Genomic DNA, 16,893 nt, shown 5'->3' on the forward strand with positions numbered 1-16,893 from the left:
GTGCCTGTCCCCTGCCTGGCCTCCCACCTACCTATGGTGACGTCTGAGGAGCTGTGAGCCTCCAGGAAGCGGTTGAGGTGATGCCAGACCTTGGGAATCCAGTCGATGATTTTTACCAGCTCCACATTCCGCACTCGCCCACTGATCTCTGTTTCCATGAGCTTCCGCCTCAGGAACCGGCCGAGAAAGCCCTTCACGGGCTCCGTGTGGTTGGCACAAAGCACCCACCTGGAGGAGAGTCAGCAATACTTTTCAGTGATGACGACTGATGAAAACGATGCCAGCCTCCCCAGTCAAAGCTCATTAGACCTGGAGTTACTAGGACAGGCCCTGTAGTGCACCCAATTCGTCGTGGCGGCCCTGTGACAGAGCTACGACAGCCATCCCCATTTCACAGATGGGAATGCTGAGGCACAGACAGGTTGTACAACTTATCCAAGACCAAACAGCTCTTTAATATAGAAGGGCTAAGATCAGGACGAGGATGGTCCAGCTCCAGAGTCTGAGCTCTAACCACTGGGCCTGCTGCCTCTTGTGCTGGAAGTCAGGCTGTGGCTGGCCTCTGGAGCTGTAACGAAGACTAAGACGCAGGCCCCGTTCCCCAGAAGCACACGGTCTAGTGGAGGAAGTAGATAAGCAAACAGAGGAATGAGATGTGACAAACCCCAGGGAATCAGAGAAGCCTCCCAGAGGACGGGATGTCTGAGACCAGGAGGGGGCTGGGGTCAGGGTGGAGACCAGGCTGCCCCATCTGCAAAGGCGCATGCGGTGGTCGGGGAACCTGCCAGAGATTCAGTGTGACCAGTGTAATTCAGTGTTCGGACCTGCCAACCTACAGAGTCTGATTCCATTTTGGAGGCCATGGGGAGGCCCTGAAGGAGTTTAAGCATGAGGGTTTTCTGGTCAGATCTGAATTCTAGAACGCTCACTCAGCTGCCACTGGCACAGCAGACGGCCTTCAGGGAGCCGAGCTGCGGGCAGGCGCCGTGGTTGCAGTGACGGTGTGCTGGGAGCCATGGGGGGGTGGGGGGCAGGAGGAGAAAGCACGGACGAGACAGGACAGCCTGGATGCAGAGGCGGCCATGATCTCGGGCCTGGGGGAGTCGCCATTTCTGATGATCACAGTTCGGGTCTGCTCTCAATAGATTTCCCTCAGAGATGTCTGCAGATGGCCAGTGGAAGAGCGCCAGGGACCTACCCCAGAGTGGCTTCTCAGCCGCATCCCAGGGCCTGGGGGGCGGTGGGGGGGGGGTTGCAGTCACCTGGGAGGTGGCGCAGGGCAGAGGGCATCCAGCCATGGCAAGGCCAGCAGCAACGGGACCTTGCACGACTGAGCTGGACAGTCCCTCCCACATCCCAGCAGTGACCGCACCCCAGTGCAGGGCCAGGGCAGAGGGACTCCCAGCAGCTGGAGCGCAAAGGCCCACAGCTCTGAGGGGACACTCATAAGCAAGAGCTTGCACTGCTCATGATCATCACTTGGGGCGGAGAGATGCATCACCGGGGACGTGAGGGGGGTGGGCAAGCCCAGAGCCGCAGCCTTGACACGGCTACCCCCGGGCGGAGACTCAGGGAGACCTGGGCTTCTGTCTCAGCTCTGCCACCGACCGGCCAGGTGACCCCGCGTGAATCAATTCTCTCAGCCTCCCCGTCCCCAGTTGCAAGATAAAGCTAGCTAACTCCTTGAGGCTGTCGTGGGAGTGAAATGAGTTACGCCGGGGCAAACGCTCAGCACGACGGCCAACATGGGCGCCCGAACAGCCGTGCCTTACCTGAAGTTGTGATGAAGCTGCAGATTGGGAGTAGATGAGGTAGCCTGGTTCATTGTGCCGATTATGTAAGGGCTGTGGGGACAGGAAGGAAAAGAAGGCCCTGTGAGTCAAAGGCAAGCCAGGGAAGGTGCTCACGGAAGCCCGTGGCACCGGCAGGTGCAGGCAGATGGCTGCTTGCCTCCCCCGCCCCCCACGCGGAGCCCGGGCTGTGTGGGCACCGTGCCCGTGCAGCACACATCCCGTGGCCACCGTCCTCTGGGGGCCACGGGGTCGGGAGCTGCCCTTTACCATTTATGGTCCTTGCAGTTGAGCAGCCCATTGAAGATCTCGCCCAGGGAGCTGACGTGATGCAGGTTGTCGAGGATGATGACGAGGGGCATGTCCACAGCGTTGTTCTCGCTGGTGCACTGGTCAGCAAGGTTGGACAGGTACTGGCGCAATTCCTGGGGAGGCCGGGGGAAGAATAAGTGGGTGAATGCACCCCAATAAAGATGCACATGCTCAGAGCCTTCACTTTGCCCAGGTCAACACAGGCGGAAAGGTCTTTCAGTAGGCCATGTGGTGAACCTGTATTGAGTGCCCATCTGCTACACAACATCATCCGGGGGGGGGTCAGGAGATGTGGGGTGGGCAGGGGGTGAGGAAGGCCTGGGTCCTGCTTCTTGGAAGGCACTAGGTAATAGAAAACCTGCCTGGGGCAGGAGCACGGCACTGTGGGGTGCTGAGGCATCGTTCTGCATCCCTGTTCTAATCACTTGTCTACAAGTGCTGTCATTTTTCTTGATATTGCTTATTATGCCCACCTTGCAGTAAGCTCCCAAGGGCGGGTGCCTTATACACCTCTGTACTTCCGCAGCACCTGCATGAGAGCCACTTACACAGAAGCCCTCGATGGATCGACACAGCAAAGGACCGCCCCCCGCCCCCCACCCCTGCACAGGCTCGCACCGCTCATCAGTGCCATCACAACCAGCCAACGGTGCAGGGCAGAGGGGTCAACATGCAGAGGGGGCCCTGGAAGGTCTGGACTGAACTGTGGAGAAGAGGTCGGGGATTGGCTTGTGTTGGAACTAGGATGCAGCCCAGCCCGGCTGGGGTGAGGGATGTGTGTCAGAAGACGAGGGATAATGGTGCCAAAGAGGAAAGGCCGAAACGGTGAGCGGAGGACCGGCCAGGGACCACAATGCCTGCCTGCTGGTGTTACCATCATAGCAACAGTGGTCAGGGACTTAGAGCCTCACACACACAATCTCTGTAGCCCTATGGGAACCTTCTTGGGTGGGCACTGGGATTATCTCCGTTTTACCAATGAGGAGGCTAGGGCACATCAAAATCAGGTGCCTGGCTCCAGACTCGGGGCCTGCCGCAGTGCGGGCTCTTTATCACATCAGACGGTCCTACGCGCTAGCCTGAGAGCTCACAGGGTGATGCTCCCTCCACCTCCTACAAAGGGCCTCCCTTTTGAGTCAAAGTGTGGCTTGCTAACATCAGAAAAAGCCCCATTTTTAAGTTACTAGTAATTTCTTTTTCCTTTAGCCCCTTTCCACCAGGGGTTCGTGGTCTCAGGCACCTGAGAAGGACAGAGTTTCCAGAGCCTTCCTTCCCCTGCTGAGGCTCGTGGGGTATGGTTGGTGAGCTATACACTGCAGAGGGTGCTGGTCAAGGGGAACGTGAGAGGGGGATGAAATCTAGCCTGGGCTCGATCCCCAGCCACATGCCTAGGGTCCTTCTCTCACTGGTCCTGGAAGAGGGTGCCTTCCCTTAGTAGGCTCACACACAGAGACTCTGGGTACCAGCACCCTGACAACTTCTCTCTAGTTCTAGCCCAACATCAAAATCACCCAGCTAACTGAATGGCGCAGATTCTGGCCTGCCAAACTTACTGAAAGCCGTCATCTGGGAATGAGATCCAGGAATCTCTATCTTTGAGCATGCCAGGTGATTCATAAGGCAGAAGAGTCATTTCCCAATCGCTTCTGACTCACCAGTCCCCTTGCTCAGGGCCAGCCCGAGCGAATCACCCATCACCTCCCACTGCGTGAACAGTGAACAGGTCTGAGAAACCACTTCACGATCTTCGCCCGGGACCAGGTCCAGACGTCTCCATCAGTCCCCATGAAGCAGGACTGAGCCTGTTTGCTGGCTCTGGAGTCCAAGACACTGACTTAAGCCCTAGTCCACTGCTCTGTGCCATCTAAGGGCTCCTAGGCACATGGCCACCTGCCTCGAGCCTCAGGTCCCTTCTCTGTGACAGGAGAGTAGCCACGACCTCTCTCTTGAGGGTACTATCGTGAGGTGGCCAGTTTGCTGGTCATGGGCAAGCAGTCTGTGATGTGAGCTGATATTATGAGTGTCAGCACTGTTCCTCAAGAGGACGTTTGATTTGGGAGAAAAAGAGCAGCAAGTAGGCACACGACAAATTCTTGGTAAACTAAAATGGATGCTTCTGGGGTGATCCTAAAGGACTTCTAGCACTGAGCATCACAGCCAGCTCAGAGCGGGCAAGTGAGAAATGAACCAGCTCGCCTAACAGATGGCACTCCTCACTGGAAGTTTTGGGTTCAAGCCTTCCCTTCTGCTACCCCATCCTGACTTCCGCCACCAGGCTTTCACAAGCCCAAGGGAGAACACCCGGGCGACACTGCTTTCCCATTAGGGCGGTGGTGGCCTCAACAGTTCTGAAAGGGCCACATAGCACCCCTGGCTGGGTGGCAGCCTCCAAATGACCTCCTCACCTTGCTGGACTTGTGGTCCACGTTGAAGGTGGCGATGACACCATCCGTCAGCTCCCGTCCCTCCCGCAGCACCAAGTACTCGGACAGCCGGTTGGCCAAGTAGGTTTTCCCCGTGCCACTGGGGCCGGAGAGGATGATCCGCCGGTGCTCCACCAGCAGGGAAACGTAGCGCTGCAGGATGGGCTTGGGGATCAGGGACTCGAACACCAGGGAGTCCAGGCTGTTCTCCGCGAGCCCTGTGTTGGAGAGGGACAGGAAGGGTCTGAAGCCCTGTGGAATGGGTAGCTCTGCGCTGCCACCTGGGTCTGCCTGGCTCTTTCCACAGCGGCCACTCATCTGAGACGGCTGCCCACCCGGGTACATGGGAGGCTGAGCGCAGGCAGCTACTGCAGCCTGCTCACGAGCACGGTGTGGTCTAGCATCTGGCTCAGCCGGCTCGCCCAGACTCAGACTCCACTCTAACACCCGGGCCCGAGGGCCCTGTCTGTCCTCTGCAGAGTTCTTAAGACTCTGGGCTCTGCTTGTCTGTCTGGATTTGCCGTGCTGCTGGTGTCTGCCCAGCCCAAACCTGAGTCTCCCGTGTCTGCCAAGACCCTGGGGTTGCCTGTCACCCTGTTGTCTCTTGTGCCCTGTGCCACCGCTGCCCACACTCAGATATGCCACAGAGGTGGCCACGCTTTCATCCTGAAAGCAAAGAAATGCCATTTGATTCAGGTATGTGATGACTGGTAGGCGAAAGCTGAGATGCTACCCACCCAGACCTCTGAGCCTCAACAATGTCAAGAGGAAACGTATCTTTCCTCTTTCCTACGTGGGACAGCTCCACCCATCAGGGCTGTTGGTTTTTTTTTTTTTTTTTTAAGATTTTATTTATTTGAGAGCGCGAGAGCAAGAGAGAAAGCATGAGCAGAGGGGAGGAGCAGAGAGAGAAGCAAACTCCCCGCTGAGCAGGGAGCAAGACACAGGGCTTGATCCCAGGATCCCAAGATCATGATCTGAGCTCAAGGCAGCCACTTAACTGACTGAGCCACCCAGGCGCCCCAGGGCCGTTGGCTATCTACTTTTATTTTATTTTTAAAGATTTATTTATTCATTTGTAGTGAGAGAGAGAAAGAGAGCGTGTGCAGGAGCAGGGGAAAGGCAGAGGGAGAGAAGCAGACTCCCCACTGAGGGTGGAGCCTGACGTGAGGCTCAACCCCGAGACCCTGAGATCATGCTGAGTCAAAATCAAGACTCAGATGCTTAACCTACTGAGCCACCCAGGGTCGCTGGCTTTTTAAAAACTATTTTCTTGTGGGCGCCCGGGTGGCTCAGATGGTTAAGCATCTGCCTTCGGCTCAGGTCATGATCCCGGGGTCCTGGGATCGAGTCCCACGTCGGGCTCCCTGCTGAGCGGGGAGCCTGCTTCTCCCTCTGCCTTTCTCTCTCTCTCTCTCTCTCTGTCTCTCATGAATAAATGAATAAATAAATCTTTAAAAAAAAAAAAAAAACTATTTTCTTGATATCATTCTCAAGAGAAGATCCACCCAAGGTTACTTGTCTAAAACCTAAAGTAACTCTGTTAAAACTCACCTTAAGAAAACTAGTGTATGTAGGTAAAAAATATATTGAAGAGCATTTAGTCTCCTTTTTTTTAAGATTTCATTTTTAAGTAATCTCTACCCTCAATGTGGGGCTCGAACTTACAAGCGAGAGATCAAAGTCACATGCTCTACTGAGCCAGCCAGGCACCCCCATTTATTCTATTTTATAACAGTATCTTCCTTTTACATAATTATTCACTGCAAACAGACCCCACAAATGCATTTATATGCTTGTTTCTAATCCCCCCCAACCGAGAATGGCCCCTACATGCAGGAGACTATTCCAGAATGACCATGATGAAGGTTTCTAAAGGACTTATCTTTCGGGTACAGGCCTAAGACTCTCCTGGTACTGAGCTCAGTGTAGCCTACACTGGTTGAAACTCGATGCGAAGTGCGGAATGCAGGGTCTCTCGTCTAAACTTAATAATGAGGAAAAACCCCACAAAAACATCTTTTTCTACATATACGCTGCTCTTTTGGTCTTTTGCCCTAAAACCCCCTGGGAATGACTGTTCTGCAGATGAACGCACTGCAGGACACGCGTTTAGCATTCCCGCTAAAGCTAGTTTGGGGTAGGTTCCCGTCACTTGCACCCGAGGCCACGTGTGTGCAATAGCGCTTGCTGGTAAGATAGGCTGTGTGTGAGGCTCGAGCGGTAATGTTAGGCCCGTCAGTGGAAGAGCAAGGTGTGGATTCCTGCTCCTAAGGAATGGTGGGGTGCTTCTGGAAAACCTCCCAACCAGGAAACAAAGCTTGCATCAAACAACCCCAAAAGCGCCCTGTTAAAACTACAGTCAAAAGCTGTGAGTTACAGGGAAGTAAGATGGGACAACCTGAAGGGTGAGCTTCGCACAGTGTTTATTAATCTATTCTTTGGCGGCGGGAGGTTCATAAAATAGAGGGAAAAAAGGGCTTTTGCAGTCAAATACATTTGTGTCAGACTGGATTCAATAGCCTTCTTACTGACCGGAGTCAGCGTATCCGAGGCTGGAGTTAGTGCACCCAGCACCCATACACTCCTGTCTTCCTGTCCCCTGAACACAAATGGGTCTAATGAGGCAGTTTTCTAGACTTATTTGGCCAGGATTCTCCCCCCACAAGAATACTTTGTGGGCCTAGTGTTCCTTGGAACACACTTCGGCCTGGGGCCTAGCATCCCTAGGGGATGAGGCACCTGGAAGGGCCAGCAGCGCCGTGCGTGGGCACGCGTGGCCCTCGAGCACATCGCAGCTCCCACCTGTAGAACGGGACCACGTCCAAGGCCGGCTGGCAAGAGTAACCCGTGGGTATCGGCGGAGCCCCGTTTCAGCAGGGCTATTAAGATTCCAACACCTCAGAGTCATAAGGCTTAATGGGACCTTTTGTTATAGAACTTCAGCAATAAACTAAAATTGTTTGCTTCCGGTGGTGTGGAAAAAGCTAAAGGCCATTGAACTTGCTTAGGTAAGAAGGACTGTGGTTGCAGAGGTAGAGAAACCTACCCACACACACGTGCAAACAAAACTGTGGCCATGGTTTCTGACGCCAAGTCACAAAACAAAAACTGCAAGTCCTGAAAACTCCGACCTCCGCCGTCGGCCAAATTACCTTTGACGGTCACAGAGATGGTCGTGTTCTCGCCGACCAGATAGCCACAGGGAAGAAGCTCGGGGGTCTCAGAGGTGTTGCTGCGCTTGATTTCCCCAATGCTGTAGCCCAGAACACTATCTGAATTCAGCCCCAGCTGACTCACGGGGTCGACGTGGATGATGTATTCCTGGGAAGAATAAAATCAAGACCCCGTCAAAGATGTGGCTAGAAATCTGCCCATGACTCATGTTTTCCTTGGGTGATTTATGATCATCTTCTCTCTCAGTTGATGCCTGGGTTGAAACCAAGCTGTGGAACAAGGAGGGGGAAGAGCTTTCTATGGGGATGATGACCAAGTATCACAGGCCTCTTCAAGTACAGATTTATTTGGTTAGTGATGTGGAGGGAGCCCTAACACAATCGTGAACGTTTAGTCTGGATGAACCAGGCAAGGAAAAGTTAGACTGCTTTTCTTAAATTCAGCTGAAGTCCTGAAGACACCAGGGCCTGTGACTAGTGCTGGAAAATTCATGAGAAAGTAATTCAGACAAGAAATCTCCCCACCAGCCCCTTCTCTTGGCTCACAGCAAACTCCACACTTACGATAAAAGGAGCAAATCCCAGGGCTGCAAGAAAAAAGCAGCTTTTGGTCTTTAAACAGGAAAAACTGTGTTTAATTTGGAAAGTATGCCTTCTGAGGTGAGTGACCAAAAGGTTTTAGGTCAGTGAACCTGCACCGAAGGTCTGTGGACGAGGAGGTAGCTGGACGATGACTGACGTGGAATATCGAGAACAGGCCTCTCTACCTTTAATAGTCTCACTTCCTCACACGTGACGCCCCACAGGCTCTTTTCAGCCCAAACTGTTGTCTTTTTAATCTAAGATTAAACTGCCCATCAGCAGAGTTCAGGTTTTGGCTCTAGGAAGCAGGATTTGTCTGCCCTCAGCCATTCACATCCCTTGGCCAGTTACATTTCCACAGCCTGCCAAGATGGGGAAGATCTTTGGCCAGAGAACAGAACACAGGGCTTCCTGTGGGTGAAGCCACCTGAATCTAGATGCTAGAAAGAGACTAGAGTGGACTGGGTAAGTCAGGTTTTAAAGTCAGACCAACTCAACTAGACCAACGTGGTTGTGTTCTAGCTCCATGATCTTGGGCAAGTGAGCTGACCCTTGCTTTCCTCCTCTTTAAGTGGGAAAATAATAGGACCTTCCTCACAGGCCTGGAAATAAATTGGGGTAATGTTAGCATGGTCTCTGGCACCAAAAATGCAGGCTACCAATAATGCTTAGGGGATATGATTAATGAACGCTTATGATTGCTGATTCCCTTCAGGACAGTAGGAAAAAAAAGGTACAAAAAGCTTCTTCCAAACCACCTTGTGCTTGCAGGTTCTCCTCAGTACTCATGAGTTATTTCTCCCGTGACAAACATCCACACTCACTCCAGTGATGTGACTAGAACATATACGAAAGTAACTATGCCAACATCTTTGACTCTGGACATTGATCAGATGTTAATGTCACGTGAAGCACAAATCATAGACTCTGAAGTGTTGGCCAGGATGCTGGGCAAGTCAGATCAAATCCCCCAGAAATGAAGAATGGAAATTTGAGGTCTTAGCCCTGGCCACAGGGCACTCATTCAAAGTATATTCAATAGAACACAATTCTAAGGTGAAGAGAGAATTTGGATATTAGCAGTTCACCATGCGAGGCTCAAATAACTGCTTGAGGCCAGGGAAATGACTCTCACTGGCTGGCCAACCACTGCCAAGGGTAGCCAGGAACAGGCTGGTCAATCACCAGTCTGTTCTCACCATCCCCCTGTTACCGGAGTGCCCAGAGACAAGTACCAGCAACACAAGGGTGGGGGCAGACCCAAGCAGTGGCCACGTTCAGGACACAAACCGCCCCTTCCCTCCCAGAGCCCAGGCCCCCACTTCAGGCAGACTACCGTAGCCGTCCTCTTAAGACACTTACTTTGAACAGTCGTCTAACCACCCCATCGAGCACATCCCACTTCGTCTTGCCACTAACTCCAATGCAGCCAATAAGAAAGAGGTGTGGTCTGGAATCCTAAGGGTAAGGAAATGTACACAGGTGAAAAACAGGCGGATCTTTTCCGACACAGTTTAGCAAGGACTCAGATTGCCTTAGGACTCCACCAATGGTTTGAGAGGGGGAATAAAAGTCCTATTTGTTATTAACACCAAATACAACGTAGATGGAATACAATAGTCTTAAAAACTTTCCCTGCTCTCTTGCAAAAACAGTAGTCCATGGGTCAGGAAGAGAGGATCTCCTCTCTGGAATCTAGAACCTTCTACTACAGGTGTGCCTTGTACAGTGCAGAGATCACATCCCTTGCCTGGAATGCTCTCCCCTCTCCTGTCTGCCATCTCTCCCTTTCCAAACCTTGCTTGCAAACTCACCTCTTCCAGGAAGCCTTCAATGATTAACCCACCAGGCGCAGAGCTCACATTGCTTCACCGGTTCTGTACATAACTGATATATTATCATATTCTGTACTTGTTTATTTTTAGGTATTTATGTCTTATTTGTATATCAAGTTTATCTCCTTGCTAGATCTTAAACTCCTTCAGAATAGAATATGCTCAATTATTTTCTTTTTTAAATAATGTTTATTGCTTTTCTGCTAATTAAAAGTTAAAACATACTCAAATCAGAAAACAAGTAAAACTCTGCGAAGTTCACAAAAAAATACTTTTTCTACTGCTTTTGAATTTCACCCACAGGGCTCTCTGCACAGGGGGGGTTAACTAATCACAATGATTAAAGAAAAATTAATAGAATATTCCATTTGGTCGCATTTTAAAATCTTAGCTCTGACATGCTCAGAAGAATACAGAATTAGGAGAGTGGCAGCAGGCAGTGGGGGTGTATGTGGCAGTTAAGCAAAATCAGCAGAGAAAAGAGCACCAGTTTTATGGTGAGAAGATCTGGCCTCACCAGTTGCCTTATAACCTCAAGTAAATGATGCTTGGCGCTAGGTTTCAGTTGTAAAATGGAGGTAACAACGTCTGGTTGACCAGCTTCATCTGGATGCCATAGTGATCCAGAACAACAGAGTTTTTAAAAGGGACTCAAACTTCTGTAAAATGTAGAATCTACCTGCTCCTGTTGAGGATCATTGGGTTAATGCACATCCCCAGATATCACCTGAATTTTCTGTAAGAATGTTCTAAGAATGAATTTTCCCTGATAGTCCTATCATGCCACTACTTAAGCTCTGAAGATAGACTTCTTTATATTTCTTTTTATATGTAAAAGACACATATTTTTAGGTTAGATGAGGAGATAATCACTGGCAGCTCCAAAATCTGGGCCTCCCCACCTTCAACAAGACTAGAGAGCCAGCCACACAGTGGAATCCTCTGGCAAAGAGAGTCTGGCTGCAGACAGCTCTGCTGTGGTGGGCACTGCAGGGTTCCCTGGCACTCCTAGGCGACAAACAGCATGTCGGCAAGGATGCTGAGAAACAACAAACAAAGAGCTGAAGAAGGACTTGAAATAACCCCTCGTGAAATCTTCCTCTGCTTATTTGAGAGATGGTCGTTAGAGCATCATGTGGATTCAATCAACGGCTAAAAATCAACTCTGTCAACCCCCATCCCCTACCCCCAAAATAGTCCCTAGTGTGGGTGTGGCCTCCTCAGGCTCTGGAAGAGAACAGGAACCACTCAGAAAACTCAAGATTCCTCAGTCTTGGGGAGTCGGGACGCCCACCAGCTTCACGTCAGCCACCTGTGTGGCTCGGCCCCGTCGGTGTCCCACCTTGTCCGCGGTCTCTGAACACTGGACAAGACTGGTGCTCTTGGTCAGCTGCATTTGGTCAGCTTGCTTCTGTGCCTTCTGCGCTAACTGTGCTTAGCTGCCCCTGAAGGGCTTTCGGAACACATCAAATTCAGAAAAGCCGTTTCTGACCGATGTTAGTGTTTAGTTAGGTCTGTGCAAGGGCGACACGGGAGTATCTTTTATCTTTCCAAACGCGAGAGGGAGGAGGGAAGGGCCGTTTGCTTACTTTAATCGTGTCAAAATGCTGCTGGGGATCGTGGTTAGTTAAGGAAAGTGTTAGTACCTCCGAATCACCTTTGGTGCTGAGGTGATACGCTCTGACGATGCCATCTCTACACTAGGTAGGGACAAGCAGAGCAGGGAAAGGGATCCGACTAACCTCCTTCCACTTCATTTCCTCCTGAAAGCTGACAACTATCTTAACATGCCTGCCTCCTTCCTTCCGAGCCGAGCATTCACCAGTGTCATCCAGCAACATGTCTGCGAATGGAAAACATCAACAGCCTTAGGCACATGGGGACAGCAAAGCCAGCTTCCCGACACCCCCGCTGCTTGTTGGCACGGCAGCGGGACAAACCAGGTGTCGGGGTGCAGGGAAGTGGGGTGGGGGAAGGGGAGAGGGCAGAATGGAGAATGCAACCACAGAAACCAATGGTGGACCAACCAAAGAACCAGCAGGCTGACGATGCACTTGGCCAAATGGAAGTGCGAGGCAGAGGCTCAACCAAAACGATAGCAACGCAGCGTCATGGGTAAGAAATCAAAGCGTCAGCCTCAATATGCTTACAAAGAAAACCTACGTCATGTTCGCTCATGATGGTGCTGGCCAGGAATCCATCCTGAAGGCAGGAAGACCACAGACCAAGCCATTGCCCCAACGGGGACCTGCTACTATGGGGTTTCTATGCAGCATTCGGCTGTAGGTCAGCCTCTTAAAATGGATCAAACAGAACTCAGCATGGTGGACAAGAGGATCCAAGCTAATGGCCTGGAGAACTGGGGGCACTGGAGCAAAGCATGACAGCAGTCTAATGGCTGAGCTCATGTCGGTAGCAGACGCACACCCAGACACACACACACACCCCAAGTGCACGCACGCCTGTTGCCTCGCCATTTGATCTTTTCATCTGCTTCTCTTGGGACTCCTGCGCGGAGAGTGGAGTGCCGGCTGCAGGCCCTGGCCTGCCCGCAGCCCCGGGATGCCACTCACCCAGGCTGGTTGACTCCGTGAGGTTCAGGCTGTGCTGGGAGAGGCCCATGGACTGCCTAGGGGAGGCCGAGAGGGACACCTGGGAGGGCGCCCGGCTGCAGCCACTGCCTTGAGACTCGGACTTCAGCCGGTCGTTCTCAGCTTTCAGCTTCTCTATTTCACTCTGCAAAGAGTAAGGGAGAGGCTCGCTTACCAGGTGGATGGAACACGAACAAGCATCTTCTGGAGGAGGGACGGGATAGTCCCGTGCAGGGATCAGGCGGGAAACCAAGCCGAGGCCCGGCCAGCCACACCATCGGCAAGGTCCGGCCGCGCTGGCTGTTCTTGCGCGCACACAAGACCCTGTCTGGCGGGGCATCTCCCTTCAGTCCTCTCCTTGTGGAGAGATGGCCTTTGAAGACCTCAGAAATGCTTCCCAGAGCCTGTTGCCTGAGTCTTAACTGAGAAAGAGTCTTACCATCCGAGAGGTTCGCGAGACTCTGGGCTTGACAGGTTTCTTTCCCGTAGGGCTTAGAGCCTTTAGGAGCTCCTCTGCACGGTGGACCCGAGAGGGGGTGCAGAGTGTGCAGCAGTCCTACACACAGCTGAGCCTGGAGCTCTCCTTTCAGAGCCTCTCACGGAACAAGCACTCTATGGAACCTCCTTTGGGAAATGCTGGTTCTCCAGTGAGGGCCCATTTGGCAGAGCCCACAGGGCTCTTTCATCTCTACACTTCTACAGGGAAAAACCTACCATGTGCACAGCATCGGGGCTGCATCCAGAAAAAGGGATGCCCAAAAAAGAACAGCCAGAAGACCCAAACGCCTTCTAGTCCAGGGTGGTAGGTGAGAATACCTCTAGAGGAATTCAGATGAGGGCACTAACTCTTACAGATGCAGGACCTGGAGAAGCTTTGTAGAGGGGGAGGCTAATCCTTGAGGGAAGGATCCAGTTCGGCTGTGCAGAAGGCTCTCCCCGCAGAGGGAACACAAGGACTATGACACAGAAATTCCTGGCGCCGGCAAAGGGAGCGGTCAGGGGCTCCCTCTGGCTGATGATTCTGGGAAGTGGAACTGCAAGTGGGTGGGTGGCAGATTCCGAGTACAAAGGATCCCACAGAAGCCCTCGGCAGGGTGGGGGGGTGGGAACCATGGTACGCGGAGCCACTGGAAGTCACACCAAGGGGGGAGGCACGGTTCTGCCTAGGCTTTGAAAAGATTCGTCTCTGAGCAATATCTGGGAGGGCATGAGAAGAGAAGGAGCCTTACTCCTCTGGAAAAGAAAGAGCAAAAAAGAGTGGAGGAGAGAAAGAGGCTCGCAAAGCAGAGGGCTGACACTTTCTGTGGACCCGGGGGCGTGGCGGACAGCAGTGCTCCTTCCCGGACAGCCTGGGGCTCGGCCCGTGCTCCGGGGCTCACCTGCATCCTGTTCATGGCCTCCCGGAGCTGGTCAAGCTGGTGTGCGGAGCTGAGGGCTTCTAGGCGGATGTCTGTCAGCTTCATCTCCTTGTCTCGCAGCTCATTTCGGAGCTGCATGACCGTCTCGGCTTCACTATCAATGCACTCTGAAATGCTAGGGAAGGAGAGGTATTAACTGATGAGAGCAGCTCTGAGATCATCTCCCTTCAGTCCTCCACTGACCACCGGCCCATGTCCACCAGCAGGTTTGTTCGGCAGTCACCCCGTCTAACCAGCCGGCCGGGGCTTCCCGGAGGCGGTAACACCAAAGCTCCTGAAATTCACAGACCATATTGCTTCTCTATGCTCTTTCTTTGCAGAGCTCAGGCGATCAGAATGGCTTTGGTGTGCCTTCAGCAAAATTCCAATAATCTGGGATAAACAGGAGTCGGCAAAAGGGAGTAGTAACCTTCGGGGTTTGAAACCAATCCCCCCATCCCAATGTGTACACAGTTGGGCCCCTGTAATGACACTGCATGGCCCTTGAGATCTAAACCCACTCGGAGAAGGAGGGTCAACTGTCTGTTTTAAAGATTAGACACTCTAAGGTCAAATAGCTGAGGGGTGATTTTTATTTGCCCCAAAGTGAAAGTAACCAAAAGATTCTCGTGGAAGGAGTTAGTCTATTTTGGGTTACATTCTAAAACTCAATCTTTTAAAAGTGTCTTAAGAGAGCAACATTCTTTCCTTCCCCCCACTTGCCCAGATTGCTTAAATAAGCTCATGGCAAGGAAGAGAAGCATCTCAGATCATCAGAAAGCAGACAGGAGGATATGACACAAAAGTCCCAGTTTTATGTGAAAACTGAACAGTTGTGTGGGGCTTGATGTCTTTCCAGCTGCATGCCAGATCGGGGGACCCCAGGGCCCCGTGGAGTCCCTCTGTCTTAAGCGGTGGTCCATCTAGGCTGGGTTCCTTCTGTGATTAGTTAGGTTTGCTGTTCAGATACCTGACAAGGCAGCATTAAATGGAAGATCAGAAAAGTCATGATGAATCGCCATGTTAGAAAAGAGGGCTCTCTAAAAAAAAAAAAAAAAAAAAAAATTAAAAAAAAAAAAAAGGTCTGTTGATTTCAAAGATCATTGGATCCAGGGTTAGGGGTGATCCAGAATGAGTAGCTTTCACATTTCTTGGACTGAAGATAGAAAAAAAAAGAAAAGAAAAAAAAAAAACCCACGTTCATAAAGTTACAAAGCTGAGGTTGATTATCTCCGAAAGACATGGTGAACATGTGGTCTCTGCAGAAATAATCGTGTAGCCCACTCTCCAAGACCAAGTCCTGGATTTGAGGCCAAAAAAAGCCTGACCTGTAAAACTGGTTGAGGGTGTGGAAATGTTCATTGCCAGAGGGAAACCATTTATAATTGTTAAAAGAGATGTAATTGTATTTTGGGGGCAGAAAAGACTAGAAGAAAAGTTTAACACCTGAATGGCCAAATCTTTTCTGTTGTTATTTTCTCGACCTGCACCTGAATGGTTTTCATTTGAGAGATGCAAAGAGAGGAAAACTACCTCTGATTTTTAAAAGTGGTTAGCAGCCAAGGAAGTTTCTTGGCTTCAAAATCTTCTAAAACCTCTAACAAACTCCTAAAAATGTTATGATTATTCCCACCCTATGCCTGTGAGAAACTGAGGCTAAAAGATCTGGGATAAGAGGCTAGAAAATATCTTTAGACTTCAGATCCTCCTATCGCTTCTTGGCCTTTTGCCTAAGATCAAGTGTAGACTTCAGATCCTCTTCTCCCCACCCCCCCACCCCTGTGCTTTGACTAGCCTAAGGTTTGTAAGGTTTAACTATATGGTCATGCCTTTTCTGGTTTGCCAAGGTTTGCAGAGGGAGCTCGCAAACACTGGCTTCTTCTTCAGAGAGGAGTATGGTTTCCTGGTTTAAATGGAGTGTAAAGTCTGAACCAAATTCCATCGTGACACTCCCAGTCTTTGCTAAACCGCGCCCTGCATGGACCTCGGAGGCTCCAGTTCACTGCAAGGAATTGTTGGCTTCGATTCACACCATCAGTCTGGTGTGTCTGGCCCTCTGCGGCAGGCGTCTTGCCCCAGTCTCCTTCACAGGGTCTGTACCTTCCCCCTAGAAAGCTTTCACAGCAAGAGAGACAAGACTTCTTCAGCACCTGCTTTGTGGGATATATTACATGGGCTACTTCGCAAAACCTGGCCAGTGACTTTACAAAGAGAAGCAAACTAAGATAAGGCTTGTGTTGAGAATAAGTGCACCAAGAGTACTGTGCTCCCCCCAAATAGCCCAGTTCTCAGAAACACACAACTGCAAGATGACATGGGAGGAATATCCTACTCAACAGAGATGACGTTGAAAATTAAATTCTTTAAGATTTAATTTTCTAGCAATCTCTCCACCCAATATGGGCTCTAACTCAGAACTCTGAGATCAAGAGTCTGGCAGAATCCACCGACTGAGCCAGCCAGGTGCCCCAAAATTAAGTTCTTCTGCAACAGTCCCAGCTAAGTTTTAGTCTCTAACCCTAGTGCCCAAGGCAGCACCTTTTCCCTTGGTTCCTTCTACACTAGCCTTCTGTTAGGTCTGATAATTTGGTTGCGCTTAACAGGGTACCCCCTGCATGGCTGCTGGCTGTTCCAGGACCAGGGTTCTCGGCATCACTTCCGGTGTCTAATCACACTGGCCGATACGTAATAGGTGCTCAGCAAATGCTTACTGAATACATGAACAACTGTGCCAGGTATCTGATGTATATTATTTAATTTACTCCATCGTGGAGATGTATTACAATT

General features: G+C 51.2%; 1 protein-coding gene across 6 annotated transcripts in view; it reads right to left on the reverse strand.

Moving 5' to 3' along the window:
- Nucleotides 1–16,893, reverse strand: part of NAV2 (neuron navigator 2) — a 708,473-nt gene that overhangs the window by 13,117 nt on the left and 678,463 nt on the right. For 5 of the 6 annotated variants that reach the window (XM_081798468.1, XM_081798466.1, XM_081798467.1 and 2 more), the window contains 9 exons: nt 14,089–14,242; nt 12,692–12,854; nt 11,861–11,961; nt 9,646–9,741; nt 7,681–7,849; nt 4,508–4,743; nt 2,061–2,215; nt 1,773–1,844; nt 32–228 (listed from right to left, as the gene is read on the reverse strand). In XM_081798468.1, the coding sequence (XP_081654594.1) occupies nt 32–228; nt 1,773–1,844; nt 2,061–2,215; nt 4,508–4,743; nt 7,681–7,849; nt 9,646–9,741; nt 11,861–11,961; nt 12,692–12,854; nt 14,089–14,242 (1,343 nt within the window). Of the gene's footprint in view, nt 1–31; nt 229–1,772; nt 1,845–2,060; nt 2,216–4,507; nt 4,744–7,680; nt 7,850–9,645; nt 9,742–11,860; nt 11,962–12,691; nt 12,855–14,088; nt 14,243–16,893 lie in introns of those variants that run through there. The other variant, XR_014138638.1, reaches the window with a different exon arrangement.

This window comes from Leptonychotes weddellii, chromosome 11 (genome assembly GCF_054177405.1).
Source record: "Leptonychotes weddellii isolate Sample4059 chromosome 11, ASM5417740v2, whole genome shotgun sequence".
Classification (NCBI taxonomy): Eukaryota; Metazoa; Chordata; class Mammalia; order Carnivora; family Phocidae; genus Leptonychotes; species Leptonychotes weddellii.